We start from the raw sequence: 22,050 nt of genomic DNA on the forward strand, positions 1-22,050 counted from the left end.
CGCGGCCATGTTGAATTGTCAATACCTCGAAAGAAGAGACAAAAGAGTGGATTTCACCAAACAACGATGTACCAAAGTTGATTAAGCTGACAATAAAGCGTTAAGCAACGACGGGACGGGGGCGGATATTTACGTGGATGTAGCAGAGTGGAGGTAACGTTGTTCTCCAACTGGGTAAAAAGTCGTTTCTCAAAGTGTATCGATTTAACTGTCGTTGCTGGCTAAGCTAACGTTATGGTAACAACTTGTTTGATCGGGCTGACTAAAAGTTTTGCTGTCGGCCGAACGGATGTGATCTGAGAATATGAAAACGGAATTGATTTGCCCACGGCGTCTTTACGCTTTTAATCGGAGCCGCCAGCTTAAACGTGAACACCGTTTAACGTTAGCTCTTGTTAGCTGGATCGTTCAAGCCACGTTGCTACGCTCCAACTTTTAACGATGCTACTCAACTTTTTTTTTTTTTTTTGCAGGCAAACTATGCTATTGACGGTGACAGCGATGTTTTGGTGACAGACGTGATTCGATATGGAACTATTCCATTAGTTTGCCTTTTTATTTTGTTCACAGTTTTTTTTTTTTTTTTTTTTAAGACCTTCAGTTGTAAACTCACTTTCAATACAACTAGCAGCTGTTGTTGCGTTAGCTTAGGTTAGCATCGCGCTAGCTAATATGATCGGACTCACAACAAAGCCGTGCTGACAAAGTAGGTGTGAATATTTTAACCTCGAGTAAATAAACACCTGGTCACTAAATATTCACCACGCAATTTCACAAACGTTTTCTCTCTTTTTTTTATTTTAGCAATTGATTTTTTAAAAATTGGTTTAGACTTTAAAACCCGATTAAATTTCGTTTTTGCCCAGAAGACACCTAATGAGAATAATCTGAGGTGTGGGTGATCTCCAGTGCCTCGGAGTAACAGTTTAGGTTGTAGCTTCTTCGATGATGTTGAAAATGAACCATCCATGATTGATATGTGTTTCACAGGTTACCTGGATTTTTTGTTATTGGGCGATTCCCAAAGCACTTCACAGACCACCCTCCCAGCTTTTTGCAGCATAAGTTGAGGGAACCAGAAAAAGATAACCACAGACCTTCAAAGTGGACTATCATTGCTAACTTTTGTGCCAGTATTAAGCGCCAACATACATCCTCTTGTTGTCAAAGAAAACAAATTGTAGTAAAACTTGAGAATTGATTGAGACGGTCATATTCTTATTGACCATTTTGAATGTATAAAAAACACACTCAAGCCAAAATAATTGAATAATGTTCACATGAAATGAAGCATTCTCCTTAGGAAAAGATAAGAGTATGCTAAGACAAACATTTTGATAGAAAAATAAGAAATCACATTTGATTTATTTATTGATATGAATGTTAATTTCTCCCTTTTTTGGAGAGTTGTCTTGTAAATAGACAGAATTCATACACAGACTTCTTCTTTTCAAGAGGTCTGAATGTCACATTGTGTACACTCTATAAAAAGTAAATAGAGCAAGTTTTTATTTTTTCAGCTTTAAATTTTTACACGGGTGCATTAAACACAACAAATAAGTGAAAGAGAGGCAAATTCAAAGTTTACAAATTGTAAGGAGCATAGCCAGTTTAAGGTGTCGAAACCATGGCTACGGCAAGAACTGCAAACCCAGCACCAATGATTGGACTGAACAAAGCAGCAAATGGGCAGCTCAGAGGACAGACAAAGCCAGGTGGAGAACAGTCGGGCGTCTTCTCAAATGCCCAACAGCCCAGCGCCCCCGAGCACAGGAGCAGCATTCCTCAGAACAGTGGAGGAATAAAGTAAGATATGTGCTCTAAATACACACCAACATCCATTTTGATAAATTCAAATCACTTCTCCAGCTTTATTCCTGATAGCGGATACAATCATCTGATTGATGATAGTATATGTCATTTGTATTTGTATTTATCACTTCTACATGCTTTGTTGGACTCAGCCAGTACTTATGGAACTTTCATTGTAGAAAGTAAATAGCAGTAACAAAACATCCCTGTCAGCACCACTGTGGGTCTGTGTTGTGGGGGAAAACGATTTGGATTCAGCTGGAGTCTGCTGTGTCATATCCATTTTGATTTAACAGTGCAAATTCCTATAATTAGGTTTGGAGATGACTGGAAGAAGTGCCTGGAACTTCCCCCAAAAGATACCAGGATGAAAACGTCTGTAAGTCCATTATTAGTAACGGCCGAAAATTATTCCCTTTTACTGTCCATAATCTTTGGATGTTTTCTGCCGAATTCTCAATGTTTTGATCCACTGACTGCATATTGGCTTCTGTATGAACTCATTAAATATATCTGTATTTCCCAGGATGTGACGTCAACTAAGGGAAATGAATTTGAAGACTACTGCTTAAAGCGGGAACTTTTAATGGGAATCTTTGAGATGGGATGGGAGAAACCCTCGCCTATTCAGGTAAATAAAGCAATTTGAACCCCTTGTTGTTGAGGTGAGCTTGATTGAATAATACACTCACTCAACAAAAGTGTTTGCTGTCTCAGGTTTTGTTTTAAATTTGGGAATGCTCTTGATGTCACTTACCAACCATAAAATCTGAAGTACCCTGTAGTTATCTCTGGCTTTGGCAATGATTCATATAAGATTGCACATCCAGAGGTATTTTAAAATCTGTAAAATTAAATCGAAGTACTTTGTGTGATTCTAAAAGATCAGGAGTGTTTTGCATGTTGCACTTGATAATTGCTTCCCTTTTTTAAGTGTTGTTATGACTGTTGAAGCTCGCTCTTTGTACTGATTGGGCTTTTCTCTGTGCCAAAAGGAGGAAAGTATCCCAATTGCTCTATCAGGCAGAGACATTTTGGCTCGAGCCAAGAATGGTACAGGGAAAAGTGGAGCCTATCTCATCCCTCTGCTGGAGAGAATAGACCTGAAGAAAGATCACATCCAGGGTGAGCTGATTGTGCAGTGGACATAAATTTATGTCTAGTTCAATGTGTAAAGTCTATATTTTTAATACAATATTTCCTTGATCAGAAGTTTTTCCACATCTGCACATCCTTGATCTCAGCAATATTCTGCCAAATAGGCCTTTAGGTTTGAAGATATAAAGTAAATTGTTCCTGAGCATCATTTATTTGTTGTATTTCTGCTAATATTTCAGTAACACTTGGACTTTATCAGCTTTTACAATTTCTCTCCAAATATAGCTATAGTAATGGTCCCGACGAGAGAGTTGGCCCTGCAGGTTAGCCAGATCAGCATCCAGCTCGGCAAGCACCTTGGGGGGGTCAAAGTTATGGCTACCACAGGTGGCACCAACTTGAGAGATGACATCATGCGTCTTGATGAGATAGGTAGGTGTCATTGACATGAAGTGTTGCTGTACTGAAAATTAGGAATGATTTGAATGTTTTGTTTTTTTTTTTTTTGTTTTGTTTTTTTTTATGCTAAAAAATCTATTTGTCATATTTAAGAAATATATTGTAAGCTTTAAAAATGTGTTTTGTGCTAGTTTTTGTAACAAAGACATACAGATACATTTTGTTGAACTTATGATGTGCTCTTTTTTTCTCATCACAATAGTGCATGTAATAATTGCTACACCGGGTAGGATACTAGACTTGATCAAGAAGGGTGTGGCAAAAGTGGATAAGACCCAGATAATGGTGATGGATGAGGTAGGTTTTGCTCTTTATTTCTTAATTCACTTGTCGTTATTGTTGGGTGTGTTGGCATACAGCCTACAGAATTAGATTTTTTTTTTTTTTTTTTTTGGGTTGTTGAAATTTCCCTTTATGCAGGCCGACAAACTGCTGTCCCAGGACTTTGTGGTCCTGATTGAAGATATTATTGGCTTTTTGCCAAAGAGTCGTCAGATCCTGCTGTACTCTGCCACTTTCCCAATCAGTGTACAGAAATTTATGGTAAGTGATTAAACCACTGTTCTGTTCTCTGAAATAACTGAGAAACAACTTATTGTTTGCATTTCAAAATGCACCTTGAATGTGTGTTCAGAGCAAACACCTGCAGAAGCCCTATGAGATCAACTTGATGGAGGAACTGACCTTGAAGGGCATCACACAGTACTATGCCTATGTGACTGAAAGACAGAAGGTCCACTGTCTCAACACGCTCTTTTCTAGGGTGAGTTTTGAAGGCAGGTACACACAGGACTGCATTGATCATTTAAGCTAGTTGTTCCATCTTATGGATAGATTGATACTTAGGCCACACCGATGTTTCACATTTAAAATGCACTACTTTTGCTACATTTACTTTTGACGCCCACACAACTTGTGAGCTTTGAGTCCTAAAAACAACCCAACACACTGAAGGTCCCATTTTAGTTAAAAATAAAAACTTTGTCTTTTAGTCTAGACAAATTAATTTAGAGAGTTTCGGAAACACCCCATGTTTGCTCTCTGAATGGGCATTATCTGTTACAGATGCCAGTGATAAAATCAACATGGATAGCAAATTACAAGCGCTGCTGACCTTGTCTTTGCTAGCAGCTGTTGTGCAGTTAAATTATGCATTTTAGTGCTACCTCTGCTGTTCCTCATTCATGTCATTTTCTGCAGCTAACAAACTGTGGAGTAGATAATCTGCTGTCTGCTTACACAGACATGTACATTCTCAGTGTAATTAAATGCTCATTCGACAAGCATTTCTAAGTGTCGTAGCCTTAGGTATGGAAATTTGAGACAAAAAGGATAAAGAATATCTCAGTTTCTTGCTTGAGTAACGAATAATGATGAAATTGCATTTCTGTTACAGCTTCAAATCAATCAGTCTATCATCTTCTGTAACTCCACACAAAGGGTTGAACTTCTGGCCAAGAAAATCACCCAGCTGGGTTATTCATGCTTCTACATTCATGCAAAGATGATGCAGGAGTACAGGAACCGTGTGTTCCATGACTTCAGGAATGGATTGTGTAGAAACTTGGTCTGTACAGGTAAGAGGAGCATTTTATGGCCCAGTGGAGATTTAAAGTACTTGTTGATTCACATGAGTGACCGACATGTTTTCTTGTAGACCTTTTCACTCGAGGAATTGACATCCAGGCAGTAAATGTGGTCATCAATTTTGACTTCCCCAAAAGTGCAGAGACCTACCTGCACCGCATAGGAAGATCAGGTAAAGATTTCCTTATTTAAATACTCTGACGTCAACAAAGAATGTTGTTTACAGCTATAATTATGTACTCGTTGCAACACTACTAAAAGTATGAAATGTGTACTCTTTCTTTTCTTTCAGGGCGTTTTGGTCACCTGGGTCTGGCCATCAATCTGATAACATCAGATGACCGCTACAACTTGAAAACCATCGAGGATCAACTAGTTACTGACATTAAGCCCATCCCCAGCAGCATTGATAAGAGCCTGTATGTGGCAGAGTTTCACTCTGTTGACCCAGACGATGATGACGGCGAACACAAAAACAAAGAATTGGGATCAGCATGAATGAATGGTCTGTTTTTATCAACTCTACTGAGACCTATTTTTTATTGTAACATCCACACACCTAATGCAATTTTACCCAGTTTTTGTATTCCCACTTTAGAGAATGACTTGGTGACATGATTGTCATGACCCACACATTCATTTATTTTTTATATTTTCACATACTGGTTCAGAAGGTTTTTGCACGAATGAGAGCATTTTTGACATTGATATATATTGGCGCCATCTTAGGTGTCAAACTTCAGTAACTGCAAATATTAACACCCTTCCCAACTGATAATAACCTCTTTCATCAAGAAGATTAACTGGAGCTTTACAGGATTTAAAGGTAAAGGGTTTAGGGTTGTTGTTCTGGAAAACAGAAGTCAACATTAATTTTAACAGCGCTGATCAGCACTGCAGGTTTGAAGCAGTGACCTGCTCGCTGGTTGCTATCAGAAATTCTAACCTTGTTTTGTGTTTTGTTTTTCAGGAGAAACATGGTACTCGGCCTTCATCACACAATACTGTCTACAAGCCAAACAAAAGTTGAAGTGAAGATTTCTGTTCCCCACTGCAATCAAAATGGTCTATTTCAGATTTCATTGTGCGTTTTGCCTATTCTTTTTTCTGTGAATATTCTAGGAAACATCTTCAGCATCTTCCTCAGTGAATACTGACATTTTGCTTTGGTCCAACTTTGACACATGCCAGAGGTGGTCATGGTACGGCCATTCTTGGCAATAGTTGTCATAACCTCTTTTTGTACTGCTTTAAGAATGAAAATGTGAAACCAAAGGAGCCCAGGTTACATTGCTGCTGCACATAAACAGTAAAAAAAATTATCCACACTCAATGGCTGCTTTATTAAATACTGTTTATGGGACCAGACCAGTAAAGAGCCTTCATGCTGCAGATTTAGTGTTTAAGCTCTCACAGACGGTGCTTTGCTATGATGATAGAAGCCTTAGACTATGGAGGCCGTAAGTAGACTGTGGCTAAATTGCAGGAAAACAGCTCCAACAATCATTCCATAGTCAAGTCACCTGGATCACATTTGTTCTCCTTTGTAACTTTTGGTCGAAACAGCTAAAATGTCTAGACCATGTTTTTGCACTGACTTGTTGCCACGTCATTGGCTGATATCTCCATTGACAAACTTTTTTTTTTTTGTTTTGTATAATAGCTTTGGCCATCATTCCTGTTGCTTCTAAAAATATTTTCCCCACCACCTTTATTTCTGAGATTCAGTGATACAGTCACCAGATAATTTCAAATAACTTTCTTCAAAGGGGAGCCAGAGATGGATGAGTAGATAAATATGTGTGTGCTTCTAACGTAAATGACTTCAGAAACCAAACCGACCACTCTGGTCTGAGAGATGTTTAAAGAAGGCTGCTTTGGTGCTCACTTCATCCCCTCTGAAATAATCAGTTCAAATGTTCACATGCAGAAGTCAGGTGTCTGTGCAAAGATAAAAGTGTAAGGTCAGTGACACCATAGGGTTTTGTGACTGACCTAACAATGACAAGTCAGTACTGAACTGTGAAAAATCTCTTCAGTCCCTTCGAACTAGCAGCTAAAGCACTGCTCATTGTTTTCTCAGGTCTCAAGGTTATCAGTAACAAAACAGGGCAGGACAAGGGGCTTTAGTTAACATCATTTTGAAAGTTGCCAACCAGTTATCTTAATTTCTCCATTCATCTCTGAAAAGTACCTTCATCCAATGTCAAACCTCTACCAGCCAGGGCCTTTTTCGACCTTTTCAATGTAGATACTATGTTGTACCTAAACAGTTTCAATGCACATTGCATTGTGAAAGCATCTGTACTTTTTCTTTGTTAAAAATACTATATCTCAAATGTATAACATTAACGCTGTGAAACTCCCAGCAGCCTCTTGCTGTTTCTTTGATCTGACATTACAGGAAAGCTAAGCAGCCACAAGGAAGGAAGCCACGTGTCTTTCAAAGCCTCTTTAGTAGTAACTGTCTTCATGTCAGACACTGTAATGCTATTGATGATTTTTGCTACCTTAATTAGAGCCACTGCACAGACAACATTTGACTCCAAGCATGTCATCTGATTGAAGTTTTTCAAAGTGGGTTTGAAATCTTCACTATTTTTTCATATCACTGCATTGTGGAGTAAAATACTTCCATAACTGGTTGACCAGATGATTTGCATTGAAAGTCACCCAATACTTTGAAGTGTGTTGATGCCAGTGCCAAACGTGAATTAAAGTCCAACTGGCTGACAGTTTGTTTTCATTTCTTTTCTATTTTTCTGAAATGATGATGATGGAATTAGTCTTGTGCAAAAGCTAGAAATAGTAAAATTAACACTTTTAAAAATGGCTTATGTATTGATTCAATTAATCCAATTGTTCAGTGTACATGTCTTTACTAGATGTACACTTCAGATTAGGTTTGTTTTTATTTATCCCACAGTGGTGAAATTGTCATACAACAGATGTATGTTAAATGAAATTTTGGTCCAAAAAGTCCAAGTCAATTAGTATATCCAAAGAGGATATTATGGAGTGCAGAATGACCTGTATGCTACAGTGGGGCTAAAAATGATTATTTAGATTTCAGCCATCTGAGGGCCTGAGGTCAAACCTGGGGAACCTCTTTCCAGAGGGCAGCAGGGAGAACAGACAGAGTGGCGCTGTGAGGAATCGACATGCAGCGTTTTCAGGTGCAGTGTCCTGAATGGAGGGGGGGGGAGAAGTCACAGTGATTTTCTCCACTGTCCTCACCAGTCTCCCCACATTCTTATGAGAGCAGCAGCTCTGGTTGATAACCTTTTAAAGCGTACTTGGCATGTAGGCTGTGCTGACACGTAGTAGAACATCCCCCACCTACCTTCTGACTCAGGATCTCAGTGTCTGCATCTTTGTGTAATCCTGTATCGACTCAGTCAGGGCTGGACTGGGTGGGGTTTGGGTGGGTACCATCTGTTGCTCGGTTCTTTCCTCCGGTTAACAAGGATAATTCTCAGTAATAGGTGTATTATTTAGTTATTTATTTGTCTAAAACGATTGGACAGCACTTTAAAAAAAAATTAAAAGGTACTGATTGCAGTTAAATTGTATGTCAGTGCATCCCTGATCATTCGAGTTATTTTTTTTTTTAAATCCCCATCTAATTATTATTTTTATAATCTGTTCTTGGCGCTCAGGGCAGCACAGACAGGTGTACCCTTGGAATGTCATTCAGTCTGAGATTCAATGAAGCGAATGAGAAGCGAATGAACGCCAGTCGACGTCACCAAAAAGGGGCGGTCCCGTAGGCAGATCTGACCAATAGCGGCCGAGATGATATACGCATTAGCCAATTGCTGCACCAGTCGCAGGGAATGGGCGGGCACTTGTCGCCACCTCCGTCAGGGACGTTGTCGTGAACTTTGCCGGTGTTGAACTCCCCCCCTGGACCCCGAACCGTCAGCGTAAGTACAAATATCCTACAATTGAACGGGTGTACGTGAAAGAAACGGGTGGGTAAAGGTGTCCTGCTTCTTCCCGGTGGGCCCCGAACAGCTGTGTCTACCGTGACCGGACCAACACATCTCGTGGTCGACTCCACATGGCTACATAGCATGCTAGCTAGCCGACAATCGTGCTAGCTTACATTAGCCTTGATAGGTTAAATACTGCTGGCGGGTAGTTTCCCCCCTCTGTCGGGTTATTTCCAAATATGCTACAGGTTTGCAACAAGAAGTTGCATTTGGATGTTTCTCTCTGGCTACCTGGCAATAGTGTAGTCGGACAGTATGGTATACAGCGACAGGCTGACTTAGCTGGGCCTTAGCTTCAACCACTGTGCTGTACTGTGCCTGCCAGGACAAGGGGACAGACCACTCACTTCAGCTCATCAAGTCAACAGAAGTTGTGGAAATGTTTTTGGAGCTCAGCTTTGCCTAAACAGAAGGAGCTGTCGTGTCAGATCATGTCTGACAAATTGCACTTTAATTTTGCCTGAGCCTTCTTGGGTGCTACCTTTGGAGCTGTGAGAAGAAATGACAGTAAAGAATTCAGTGCCATCAAAATGATCGATCCCTCTGTCTCTCTGTCTCTTCCCAGTCTGTTATAGCATCAGAGTATGGGCAGTGTGTTGGCTGCCACATCCCCCAGTCCAGCTGCAGCTGCAGCTGGCCAAGGGGTTCCAGGGTTGGTGTCGGTCCCTCCGGGGTTCAGCATGCCCTCAGTGTCTTCCGTCCCTCCAGCATCTGGATCTGGCCCGCCACCATCAGATGCAGATTCCCATCTTCCAAACCCAGGCACATATGAAGAGTGCCACCGCAAGTGTAAAGGTTAGACAATCAGGTGTTGTGTTGGGACGTGTGTGTTTACGCTTCATGACTGACTACTTATAATAATCATAGTCAGTGGTGGAATGTACATAAGTACGCTTTCATGTAGCTGTACTTTACTTAAGTAGATTTAGTTGTGGATACGTTTGACTTTTACTTCATTACATTTTACAGCAAATATCTACTTTCTACTCCACTACAATTGTACAATGCTTTGCCTTACATGTTACAGTCACGTTGCAGATTTTATAGTTTGTTCGTCTTATTTTAAGCTATTATACGGTTCCACTGAATGCTGCAGAGAATTCTATTGAATTGAATGTGCCAGCCAATATTTCTTATCATGACCACTGCCATTAGGAAGGGGTTTTGTGCTTCTGATTCACACCCTTCATATCATCCCACTAGCAGTCTGTTCACTTATTGTGACAGAAATTCTTCCATCTAACATTTTTTTATGCAACTTTAAATTTCTATTTGCTAGAAGGACAGTTTTTCTTAATTAAACCATGGAAATTTTGACTTGAATGTGTTTGCTGCAGTCAATATAACACATTTTTTTTGGATGGCTATTTTTACAGTGAAATAAAGTAACTTTTGAAGGTATAAGCAGTCTTCTTTTTAATGGCATTTAATTCTGCAGGCCACCCCTAGAAATAACAATTCTGATTCACAGAATCAGAAGTCCAAGTGTGAACTGTGTCACAGAGGGTAAACACAATAAGAACAATAACTTAAAAATAATTGATGTGAGATTTATGTCAGTGTTACCAGTAGCATCATCTTTATCATTGTTAATTAAAATGGCACAGCCCACACTGTTGATGTGTTAAAATATACATACAGTCGGCACACGTAATGATTTTTAGACCACTGCATTGGGCAATATATTCAGCAAATACTTTTAATACTCTTAAGTATATTTAAAATCATGTACTTACTTACTTTTACTCCAGTAAAAAGGTTAATATGGTACTTTTACTAGGGTATATTTTTGTCAGTTTATTTATACTTTTACTTAATTATAGTGTTTGAGTACTTCCTCCACCATTGATCATACTATTGGAATGACGGGATTGTTGTTATGTGTCTATTTTAGAGGTGTTCCCTCTGCAGATGGAAGGGGTGCGATTAGTGGTCAACAAAGGTCTGAGTAACCATTTCCAGGTCAGCCACACTGTTACCCTCAGTACCCAGGCTGATTCTGGTTATCGGTTTGGTGCCACCTACGTAGGAAGTAAACAGACTGGACCAGCAGAGGTAAACACCATTCCCCCATCACCTCTATCTGTGTTCAGATAGGTTATTTATTGAAAGCCCGATTTGTCTTCACTAAGTTACAAAACTGAAAATCATGCTTTTATTTCTTGTTTGCCCATTACACAGGAGAATCTATCAAATAGAACTTTACATTTAAACTCACACATGTTTGGAAAGCTCTACAGACTGAGACTATTATTGCAACATTTCAAATGTCATTCCCGTGACTTAAAAATTGAAAATGGTGTCTCTTCCCTCCAGTCATTCCCGGTCATGGTCGGAGATATGGACAATACTGGGAGTCTGAATGCCCAGATCATTCACCAGCTCACAAGTGCTGTGCGCTCCAAAATAGCAATCCAGGTATTAAAACTTTCAGATGGAGTTCATTCTGTATGCTTATACTGCATGTTATTCTGTAAGAGTAATTTTGCTTTAACTTTCATTATTTTGTTGCCCGAATCATCTTTCCATTTTCCTGTGTTGTAGACTCAGCAGCATAAGTTTGTGAATTGGCAGTGTGACATGGAATATCGTGGTGAAGACTTCACCGCTGCTGTAACGTTTGGAAACCCAGACATACTCGTTGGATCTGGTATGATAATTTTCTCCAAACAGTGAAGCTTTTGTTTAGAAGAATAAAACCGCAAGTGATGGCTGTGATATACATGAAATCATTTTCAATCTTAAGACTTATGTATCAATATATAATATAATATAAAAAAGGTTTGCTGGATAAAATATGAAAATATGAAAGCTCTAAGGAGTAGTTTAGTTGTTAGTGAAAATAAGCTATTTTAAGTATAATGGAGGAATTTGAAAAAGTGAAAGCCATTGCTTGAAAGCCTTAGAACAGAAGACCATACTCCAAATTACAAATACCTTGAGAATATACATTATATATAATAAATGGAAGCTCTTTCGCTTCGTTTCTTCAGGTATTGTGGTGGCCCATTACCTCCAGTCTATAACACCAGCGCTGGCTCTGGGCGGTGAGCTAGTATACCACAGGAGGCCTGGAGAGGAAGGCACGGTCACTTCCCTCTTGGGCAGATACACAGGTAAAAATTCATCCCAGGTTTAGGGAACTATCCACAAATATATTCCGTATTGATGTTTTGTAAATTAAGAGTTTGTACAGATTTTCACTACCCCCCCCCCCCCCCCCCCCCAGGTAACAACTACGTCGCTACCTTGACTTTAGGAGGAGCAGGAGCTCATGCTACATACTATCACAAAGCCAATGATCAGGTAACTAACATTTTGTGTATCTTGAAAGCTGTGTTTTATATATGTATATAATTATAGTTTTATAATATTGAATATTTTAAAATATTATATATATATTTAAAATAAAACATACTCGCATCCCTGTGTGTACACTGGAGCAGATTATTGTTCCTGTTGTTCTGCCAGTCCAGACCAGCTGTCAAAGTCAGATTTCTGTTTGCAACTGCACAGTCACAATCTAGAGAAACAGAATAATGTATTTGATCAAAGATTTAGGGTTGTACACGTAGGTCTAACTCAGACTGGTAAAGATTTAAATTGTCTAACTTTAGCTACAGTCAGAACTGGACGATATTGCCAAATTTTTATTATGATATTTCTACATTTCGTTCAATATGATATCATTCTGCTATTGAATCTAACATTATAAAAGTCACAGAAGAACTGTTAGAAAATGCACAACCAATGGTTTAAACTTCTACGTTGCCTCGTCTGTCAGATTATTCTTAAACTGGTGGACAGATCTGATGTGTTCCAGCTGCTAGTCAGCTCCATTGCTGAACATTTAGCAGCACACTGAAATCTGAAGTTTATGTCTTTGAACCGTTGAACCTCATCCACACCGCTGAATTAGTCTCTACTGTTGTATCAACAGTTTCATCTGTGTTATTATGGCTCGTGGAAATTTTTCTAGTCACATTTTTATTGTGATCAGGGGTTCACTTTTAGCAGCTAAAACTTGTCGTGTCCAAGCTGAGCACTGGCCGGTGGTGATGTTTCGACGCACCGATGCAGCAGAGGCTGCATCAGTCAGTGACAGATGCTGTCAGTAAATATTAAAATTTCCGAATTGTGTTTTAAAATCACCATCGTTGAAACATTTTTGATCACAATATGTTTTGATGTTGAATTCTTTTCCACCCCCAACTACAAAGCATTTTTACACTAAATTGTGTTGCTGCATTGTGTTTCACCCATCTCTTAAACTTGAATCTTGTTAGCACAGACACTTCTTAACTTCTGTGTGTTAAAACAGTTGCAGGTAGGTGTTGAATTTGAAGCCAGCACAAGGATGCAAGACACAACAACATCCTTTGGTTACCAGCTGGACCTTCCAAAAGCTAACTTGCTTTTTAAAGGTAAATGCATTATTCAATCACTCACAGCCACAGAGGCAAATATTAAAGAAAATATAAGTTTAACTCTTCCTCTGTGCAGGCACTATCGACAGCAATTGGGTGGTAGGGGCGACCCTTGAAAAAAAACTGGTGCCGCTACCTCTCACACTGGCCCTGGGAGCATTCCTCAATCATCGCAAGAACAAGTTCCAGTGTGGCTTCGGTGTTACCATTGGCTAGATGTCTTGTATGCGGTCTGCCTGGAACACTTCGCAGCTTGGACCGGCACAGAGACACACAGGAACCTGGATTAAGTTTTAGAAATTGGACTCAAAGACTCTCTTCCAACTGTTCTGGGGCAGACAGAGAGACAAAGACAACTATCAAGGAGCCAGGACTGGCCAAGCCATGCCTACACACTGTAGCACAAATGTCTTTCGTTTATGGTGTATTGGAAATACCCAGAGGCTAGAGAGATGTACACCAGAGGGCATCAGGTGATGCATGAGAACTTGTGATGTTAAAATCAAAGTAAGTGGTTAGACATAATATATGGTTATCATGTATGATGGATTGAAATAAATGTGATTACTTTTTGTAAAATTAGAATGTGTGGTTACTTGTAGTGGAAGTGGGTGCAGACAACTTCACCTTGCACAATTATTTGGAAATATAATGTAGTTCAATGTAACCCACACAACAATAGCTACATTTATTCACAAGCTCTGGCCTGAAATGATCCATTTAACACTGTTGCTATTGTTCTAATAATTAATCTAACAAATACAAGTTAATGTTTCATTATAAGTGATGAATTCAACAATACAGACAGTTCCACTTCCACGTACCCACTTTGACAAGTACCTTACCCTCCCAAAGCATTCAGAAATACGTTTTTTTTCCCCTCTTGGTTTATAGAGAAGTCAAGTAATGTTCCTGTGAATAATGGACCAAAACATGACTAGAAGTCAAGTTTCTTCTGAATGTCCAAATAATCACCAGTGCCAGATGTGTAATGAACTGAAGGAGGTAAGGCAAGTGTGAGTCAGATTGAAGTCATGTTGACACAAGTTGTCTAATCACAAATTTGTACCCCTCAAGTACAAAACTGATGCATCCTTGTATAAATCCAGCCTTAAACAGGGACTCTGTCAGTGACCACTGTAAAAAATCCAAAACAGAGTTAACTTAAAACTGGGAAACTAGCAAATAATCATTTGACAAGCTGGTCCCAGTGAAGTGTAACATAATTTCAAGGATATAAAAAAGGAAACTTTTTAAGATTTTATGCATGAAAAATCAGTTTACTGCCAGATGTGTAACACAAAAAGCAAAACAGTATGTCAGACATATTTCATTTTCATCATTATTTCAAGTTCTAAAATATTATATATTTGGGATAATTTCAGTGTGGAGCCTATTTTTGGTGCCGTCCCGCAGTAAAAACAAAAGAATGTGCTTGTGTTATTTGCTTATTTCAATATGAATATATCATCAAAAATAACTCAAATTATAAATTATTGGACGAGTAAGATCCCACCACCAAAGGCAAGTGTTACTGTTGGTCTCACAGTAAACAGCCTATTTTTTTCATTTGATGCTTTTAGAATCAGAAACAACAAATATGTTTCAAGAAAGAACATTTTCAAGGGTTGAATTTTACAAATGACTGAATTACTCATCCAGTGGGTGATTTCCAGCTCATGTCCATTTAGGGAGGTGAGGTAACAGGAAGATCATCATCAAGATAATGTATCATTTGTTTGATACATCATGGTATCAAACAAATGAGTGTTAGCAGGAGGGTGACAGCTGGAGAAGCCCCCATTGCAGGAGAGAAGCCGAAAATGCTGCCAAAAAAAAAAGAGAATTGATTAAATGAAATAATGTGCAGTAGTTCTGATCATTATTTAAACCACGACACTTCTCTGCTGTAAGCTGCTGCAAATACTATATAACTGTGCCTTAGTTTCAAGTTCGTACACAAATTACACGCCCACAACTTCCATCAAAAGCTTGCACTTTCTTATTCAAATAGGAAAGTGTTTATATAACTACACAATTAAACTCAACAATGTCAAACAAGGCTTTACAAGCTCAGTTTCATCTGCATACCTTTCGTCTGTTGTTTGTGGAGGTGGACTCGTGGTGGTTAATTTCCTGTAAGAACACAGCATGGTATGAAAGGCATTAAAATCTAATTTCAATGCTGGATTCCACTTCTTTCTTTGAACTCCACTTTAAAATGAGATGTTAGTTTCAGACTGTCCCACCGTGCTGTGCATGGGCCATTATCCAGATCTCTATGAGGCACAGTCATCACTGGGGACACTTCAGGACATGGCAGAGCACTTCCATTAATGACAGGAGTGAGATCTGCACAAGAAAGTAAAATTATACAACAGAACTTCCACTCAAGTGTCATGGTTTATAGTCACAGTCAGCAGTGAAAACATTATGAGCTTGCCTTGGAAGTTTAAGGCAAAAATGGCACTCCCTCCCTTCAGGAAGTTTTGAGATTTCATGTCATTCAAAGTCATAAAAAAGGATCGTCCAATCAAGGGTCCAGCAAAGGCCTTCTCATTATTCTCATCTAAGAACGTCTGTCCAGCCAAACGCGGATTGCCCCAAATAAAGGAACCTGTCCAGAGAGAACATACAATGTTACAGTTAATAGTGAGCTAAGAATTGGTGATTTTTCCCCCAAAAGGATTTCTTCACATTCTTACCATCAGAGGATGTTGCGTTCGGATCACTGGTGATACTCCTTTCTTGTGACATGTGCATCTGGATGTTGGGCGTCTGATCCAGCACTTGGAAAGTCACCTGCCTGTGAGGGCATGGCCACTCCAGCCAGTCATCATAGTCCCCAGACAAGAGTTGTACATAAAGTCCAAAATATATCCTATTCAGCACTATCGCCATCCTGTAAGCGTACCCGCCGCTGGAGTATTGGCGTGGACTGTAAATAGTGTGCCCGAATTTACTAGTGTTCAAAAGCCTCTCAAAATTATCAATTTGCATGGTGACATGTGGACACTCAAGCTCGGACAGATTAATGTCATCAATTGAGAAGCCGCCCGAAGAGCTTCCTGCTCCTTTGCGAGCCTCAAACTCCACCTGGAAATGCTTAGTGGCATTCAGGGAAACATGATGGAGCTGCCAGTGAGATGTACCAGAACCTGGAGGAAGATAACGTCACACAGTTACAGTTCATCCCGGCCTCACGCACGTACACATGCAGAGCAGAACAGAGCAGTCGATCCTCACCAGTGATCTGTCCCATGGGGCGACGGGTTCCTCTGAAATCGCTTTCATCTCGAAACTCTCTGATCCAGATAGAAAGCATGTCAGATTCGTTCCCACTGTGGTAATAGTAGAACTGCAGACACTGGACGTGGCACTCCCTGCTGGTACTCATCCTGGGCGTCTCCAGCCAAGCTGAGTCTCCCTCCTCACCAGATACCGTGCTAGCATGCATGAAGTAACCAGCATCTTGACCTGTAATGTTGAGGTCCAAAATAAGGTAGAAACAACGCATGTGAGTTATAAACAAACAGGATTTACATTGCAAGACCTTCTTCAAAGCCATTCATGACACTTATGCCATGGGTATCATATTCTGTACATACACAGTGGTGTAAAAAAGTGCTGATTTCTTATCCCTTTCCCTCTCCCTAACCCTTTTGCATGTTTGTCACACTTAAATGTTTCAGATCAAACTAATTAAAATAAACAAAGATAACAGGTAAACACAAAATGTTGTGTAAAGGATTATTATTAAGGGTGGATCCAAACCTACATGGCCCTGTGTAGAAAAGTGATTGTCTGCAATCAAGCATTTGCGGTAACTGGCAATGACAATTTTACAGCGCTGTGGGGGAATTTCAGCCCAGTCATCTTTGCAGAATTGTTGTAATTCAGCCACATAGAAGGGTTTTTGAACATGAACCACCTTTTTAAGATCAGATTCAGGTCAGGACTTTGACTTGGCCACTCCAAAGTCTTCATTTTGTTTTTCTCAAGCCATGCTAGAGAAATTGAACTCAGCTTTCCAAAGATACGATAAAGCGCAGTTAACAGTTTTAACGGGGGGGATCACTTATTCACACAGGCCCATGTAGGTTTGGATTTTTTCCACCCTTAATCATAAAAGCCTTCATTGAAAAACTGCATTTTGTGTTTACTTGCGTTATCTATGTCTAATATTTTCTTTTGATGGGCTGAAACATTCAAGTGTGAAAAATATGCAAAAATAAATAAATAAATAAAAGTAATTAGGAAGGGTGCAAACAATTTTCCCACAACTGTATTTCATAGACCACCATTTGGCAAAATAAGAGAAAAAGAGATTTGAAAAGACAGCTGTTTAAAAAAGGCCAAATATAAACTGCAGATTAAAACAAAAAATAATTGTCTGTCCATTATTCAATGGGTTCATTAAAGGGTTAAATAAAATGTAAATTTAGATTACTTATTTATTTATTAATTAATTTCTTTGTAGGAAATTTTGAAACCTTACCAGGACCAGTGCTGCCACTGGGTAGACTGGTATGATCGTAGCCAGGACCTCCAGGGACACGTGTTACCAATTCCCAGCCGCTGCCTCTTTGTGAACAGCTGGCCATTTGGCACATGTCCCCCTTTGAGAAGCCACAGTACATCTTAAATGCAACTGCTGAATCTGTACAGAAAGACACAGGATTTAGGGCTGCGGGGTCACAGGTTTTAAAAGTCTATAAGGTATTAATATTTACGCTATGGGAAAGTGTGCTGTAGATGTTTTTCAGGTGCATATCTTGGAGATAGTTGCTCGTGATATGTTGATGTGCTCATACGAAAAACACTGGCCGCTGCGACTCACAGACAGATGACAGATTGCCACTGATGACTTTTTTGTGGGAATCTGTGTTGTTACACTGATTTTTGTCATTTAACAAAAAATCCCACAACATACAGATGGATGTGTTTGTTTTTTTGTTGTTTTTGCAGGGACTTACTGCATTTGTAGCGGAGGTTCAGCTCCTGGATATCACTGGTACTCACTCCTCTTCTTTGACCGATCACATCTTGGAATTTTGGGTCTTTAGTGATAATTGTAGAGCCATTTCCATTGCTGAATGCATTTTTACTGTAATGCATCACTGACATGTAGTCATACGGGAGTGCAGAGATGCTTTCTTCTTCTGTCACTTTTCTGAAATTATTTTCCCTTCCTAAAAGATGCACACACATAAACCATATTGAAAAACCAAAGTGCAGCAGCAGTGCCGGTGGTAAAATACAAATCTAAATGTTATTCCTTGGACAAAATTAGTTTTTACATTATATAGTTAATTTTTTTTGTTAGTTTTTTTACCTAATATATTTTTTAATAATCCTCCGCTTTTACATTGAACTATTAGTTTAATAAAAATGTATTGCTATGTTTATATAGCCTTTTTTTCAAATTCATTTAGGTTTAACACCCGCTGGCACCCTCACATTCATGTAAGATAAAAAACTGAATATGAAGAATCTGAATAATATAATGGAGGTCTTTATGAAACCTTCGATGATGTTCTCAAAGACAATGGTCACATAATCGTCTCTGTCAAATCTGGACTGTTCGTGGTAGAAGCCAAGAGCGTGGAGAAACTCATGTTCAACAGTGGAAAGATCATCACAAAATCTGCCGATGGAGAGAACCTGTCCCCCAGAGAATACATGGCCAACATATGAAAAACACCTAAAATGGAAAAAGGACTTAAAGTCATTAAAAGCCACAGCTGATTTCCGTCAGGTTGTCCAGAAATACTGCAATTGGACACATTTTAGCTCTATAGTACTTTAATGCATTTAAATGTCTAGATACACAAAAACTTTTTTGTTGTTCTTTTTGTATTATTTATTTTTACAGATTTTTTTGGCATATAGCAATACACATTCTAGGTAATGACTTCAATAACAGAAAGTGCAACTTTAGCCCAAATGTTTTAAGAAGGAAATGCTTTTAATTCAAAGCTTTGTGCTGTGAGTATCACAACATGTCTTGTACACAAATTTTAGTTTACCATGTAATCTAACTGTAGATATAAAACACAGAAAAGCACATAGAAAGGTTTCCATCATGAACGATCTAATTAATCTATCATCAAATGTATAAAGATGAAAACAATACATACCCATTTAACTTCTGGACAGAAATGTAATATTTCTCAGAGTCTCTTGGTTTGAAGTCTATGCATGACCTCAATCTGAACTGGTCAATGGCTCTCAGGATGACTCCTTTAGCATTCATCTCTTCCATTGAGCCAACAGAAAATAGTGTTATGGGAATGAAACAAAGAAATATTAGTTTAAATAATAAATCATGCAACTGACAGATTGACAGATGAAAACTTTTGCTTATGTAAATGACTCGGAGAAAGATGTATATTTGGATGGTGTGGTTAGGGTTAGGGTTATCTTAAACTCTTAAAAAAAAAGCTCCTGGTACTTTCCACTAAATGGCGCTACACTGCTCCTTATTAGTAACAGCCTGCAACTGAAGGAAGGCTGTTTTAATAACTGCCTTCGTTGGTACAGCAGCCTGGACAACACATCCCATTGTGCTACTCCCCAACTCACATGGAAATATGCTGGGTTATTATTGGGGATGAGCGAGTACGCCACTATCTTTATCTGTTCAACCACCTACATTATCTGTATCCTTATCCACACGAAAATTATCGTTTTAAAATTTAAAATCCTGAAATTGATATGGGTTGATCAGAAGTTGCTATATTTATTGTTTATTATTAACTATTTATAGAACAGACTCAGAATTGAGCTTTTTAAAATATCTATTTAATGAATAAAGAACATGAATAAACTTAAAAGGTGCAGTAAGTAGTTGCATTTAGCAAAACATAAAAAAAAATAAAAAATGAAGTGTTCAAAAGCTGATGGCTACATAGAATAATTTAACACTTGACTGAAACTTGACCAAAAATATATCCCTTCTGCTTTAAGTGCATCACACAACACATGCAGTAGGCATGATGAAGTAGTGACGAGCTGTCACAGGACGCAGACGCAGACACACGCACACCTCCGTGAGGAGGATTTTCCTTCAGCCCAAGCACAGATATTGACTCGTTTTACTCATATTATCCTCATACTCCTCAAAATTGCTACATCCGTACCGGATACTCGTTTCAGCCGAGTTATCATGCAGGAAATATATATTTACCAAGGTCGTTTTCCAAAACATATGGAACTGGGGATGTCCACAGTATGTCATCATCAGAGACAGCATTTCTCTGGATGTTTGGGGGCTAAGATGAATAAAAACAGAACAATTTCTGGTCACACATACACATTGAATGTTTTTTGTTTTTTTTGTTTTCCAAAAAAAAAAAAAAAAGCTGGAAAAAAGCTGAAAAAATGCTAAACTCACCTCCAGAATGTCATCATGCAATGAATCTATGATAAAGACAAAGAAAGTGTGTGAGTATTTTTGGGAACAAAAATATGAAGATGGCCAATCTCAGGTCGATTTAATGATAGGAAGATGTTTCACGTTACCTTTGTTTATGTCTTCAATGGTCTTCACTTCACCAATTTCTACAAAAAAGATGACATATTGCCTTGTAACGGCACTTTAATCGATTCAAAATTAAATTGAGTTTATAAAATATGATGTCAAACAACAAATAATACAACTAACCTACAATCACTTGTCCATCTGGCCCATTCTGTAAAAAATATATATTTGAATGTACCAACATATGTAATGATGTAGTTCTGAGTCCTGAGCTTTTTTTTTTTTGTGACAACAATGTGCTACAAGTTCAAGTCAAATTTGAAATTTATAGAATTAAAATTATTCATGTTTGTATCCTACCTCAAAGTCCAAACGTACATCTACATTCATTATTAAATCCCTCAACAAACACTTTAAAAAATTAGCTGCAGTTTACTCCAAGTGTTTCATGATATATGTAACTATTTAATATTGAAACAGTGCAAACAAACCAAACTGAAAGAAAAGAAACTCTTACTGGATTTTGGGAGAGAGCAAAGGAAAGTGCGAGGTTCACTGCAAGAACAATGAAGCAATTCATCTTTGTAGTGTCTCAGACCAAACCTAAATGACACAACAGATTAAAAAGTGAACCAGATATAGATACTTTATTATAAAATCCAATAAAGCTGCTATAGATTAAATTTGATATTTTTGTACATTTATAAATTCAGTTGCTGATTTCTTTTTTCGAAGATAACATCACCACACTTACCTTCCTGCACCCTGCCTGTCTTCTCCACAGCTGCATGCAAGGAGCTTACCTTTACTTTTAAGTAATAATGACAGCCCGCTTGAAAACAACTAAGCAAACAGCAGAAAACAGGTTTAGTTAGTAGTCATGCATGCAGTATCCCTGGTTGACAAAACCTTCGTATTACCGGCATTATGACATTTTTTGGAAACTGTACTGTACTGTTTGGATTGTCGATGTGTTGAGTGATTCCTTTAAAGGACAGTTCACACAGATTCATTATTGAACACACAATCACACAATTATTGAATACACAATCAATCATCACAAATATCCGCTAATATGCATTGGCCTCACTAGTTTCTTAATTGTTATGTATCTTAGTAAGGAATTAAAGTTCAATATCAACTTATGGAGACAGTCAATAAATATTTAAGATTCTGCACTCTTTATATC

General features: G+C 38.6%; 3 protein-coding genes across 3 annotated transcripts; 2 read left to right on the forward strand and 1 right to left on the reverse strand.

The window, feature by feature from the left end:
• The first annotated feature begins 2 nt into the window (after window positions 1–2).
• Window positions 3–7,685, forward strand: ddx61 (DEAD (Asp-Glu-Ala-Asp) box helicase 61). Its single transcript, XM_029503871.1, has 13 exons — window positions 3–153; window positions 991–1,806; window positions 2,128–2,191; window positions 2,339–2,443; window positions 2,808–2,937; window positions 3,196–3,342; window positions 3,572–3,666; window positions 3,790–3,912; window positions 4,004–4,132; window positions 4,766–4,946; window positions 5,027–5,128; window positions 5,249–5,461; window positions 5,927–7,685. Exons 2-12 carry the CDS (start codon window positions 1,628–1,630, stop codon window positions 5,452–5,454), a joined length of 1,461 nt encoding a protein of 486 aa, XP_029359731.1. The 5' UTR covers window positions 3–153; window positions 991–1,627; the 3' UTR covers window positions 5,455–5,461; window positions 5,927–7,685.
• A 1,116-nt stretch (window positions 7,686–8,801) lies between these two features.
• Window positions 8,802–15,540, forward strand: tomm40 (translocase of outer mitochondrial membrane 40 homolog (yeast)). The gene is made up of 9 exons (XM_029504163.1): window positions 8,802–8,882; window positions 9,517–9,746; window positions 10,846–11,006; window positions 11,268–11,369; window positions 11,496–11,601; window positions 11,945–12,067; window positions 12,181–12,257; window positions 13,273–13,375; window positions 13,455–15,540. Exons 2-9 carry the CDS (start codon window positions 9,536–9,538, stop codon window positions 13,592–13,594), a joined length of 1,023 nt encoding a protein of 340 aa, XP_029360023.1. The 5' UTR covers window positions 8,802–8,882; window positions 9,517–9,535; the 3' UTR covers window positions 13,595–15,540.
• On the reverse strand, window positions 14,043–21,686 carry LOC115044863 (meprin A subunit beta-like). Its single transcript, XM_029504162.1, has 16 exons — window positions 21,616–21,686; window positions 21,379–21,464; window positions 21,045–21,072; window positions 20,903–20,941; window positions 20,775–20,800; window positions 20,568–20,652; window positions 19,519–19,636; window positions 18,904–19,082; window positions 18,355–18,570; window positions 17,877–18,038; window positions 16,625–16,855; window positions 16,084–16,536; window positions 15,822–15,995; window positions 15,628–15,730; window positions 15,470–15,514; window positions 14,043–15,204 (listed from the first exon to the last, which is right to left on the reverse strand). Exons 2-16 carry the CDS (start codon window positions 21,439–21,441, stop codon window positions 15,126–15,128), a joined length of 2,001 nt encoding a protein of 666 aa, XP_029360022.1. The 5' UTR covers window positions 21,442–21,464; window positions 21,616–21,686; the 3' UTR covers window positions 14,043–15,125.
• Between the last annotated feature and the right edge of the window lie 364 nt (window positions 21,687–22,050).

Source organism: Echeneis naucrates, chromosome 6 (genome assembly GCF_900963305.1).
Source record: "Echeneis naucrates chromosome 6, fEcheNa1.1, whole genome shotgun sequence".
Classification (NCBI taxonomy): domain Eukaryota; kingdom Metazoa; phylum Chordata; class Actinopteri; order Carangiformes; family Echeneidae; genus Echeneis; species Echeneis naucrates.

Bases quoted from the DNA above. Each gene is read 5' to 3' on its own strand.
- ddx61 (XM_029503871.1), top strand. From the start codon at position 1,628: ATGGCTACGGCAAGAACTGCAAACCCAGCACCAATGATTGGACTGAAC. The intron at 3,667-3,789 runs GTAGGTTTTGCT...CCCTTTATGCAG, and splicing joins AGATAATGGTGATGGATGAG to GCCGACAAACTGCTGTCCCA. The intron at 4,133-4,765 runs GTGAGTTTTGAA...TTTCTGTTACAG, and splicing joins TCAACACGCTCTTTTCTAGG to CTTCAAATCAATCAGTCTAT.
- tomm40 (XM_029504163.1), top strand. From the start codon at position 9,536: ATGGGCAGTGTGTTGGCTGCCACATCCCCCAGTCCAGCTGCAGCTGCA. The intron at 12,068-12,180 runs GTAAAAATTCAT...CCCCCCCCCCAG, and splicing joins CCTCTTGGGCAGATACACAG to GTAACAACTACGTCGCTACC. The intron at 12,258-13,272 runs GTAACTAACATT...GTGTTAAAACAG, and splicing joins ATCACAAAGCCAATGATCAG to TTGCAGGTAGGTGTTGAATT.
- LOC115044863 (XM_029504162.1), bottom strand. From the start codon at position 21,441: ATGAATTGCTTCATTGTTCTTGCAGTGAACCTCGCACTTTCCTTTGCT. The intron at 21,073-21,378 runs GTAAGAGTTTCT...TATTTTTTACAG, and splicing joins TTGCTCTCTCCCAAAATCCA to AATGGGCCAGATGGACAAGT. The intron at 19,637-20,567 runs GTAAATATATAT...GCTCAATGGAAG, and splicing joins TGTTTTGGAAAACGACCTTG to AGATGAATGCTAAAGGAGTC.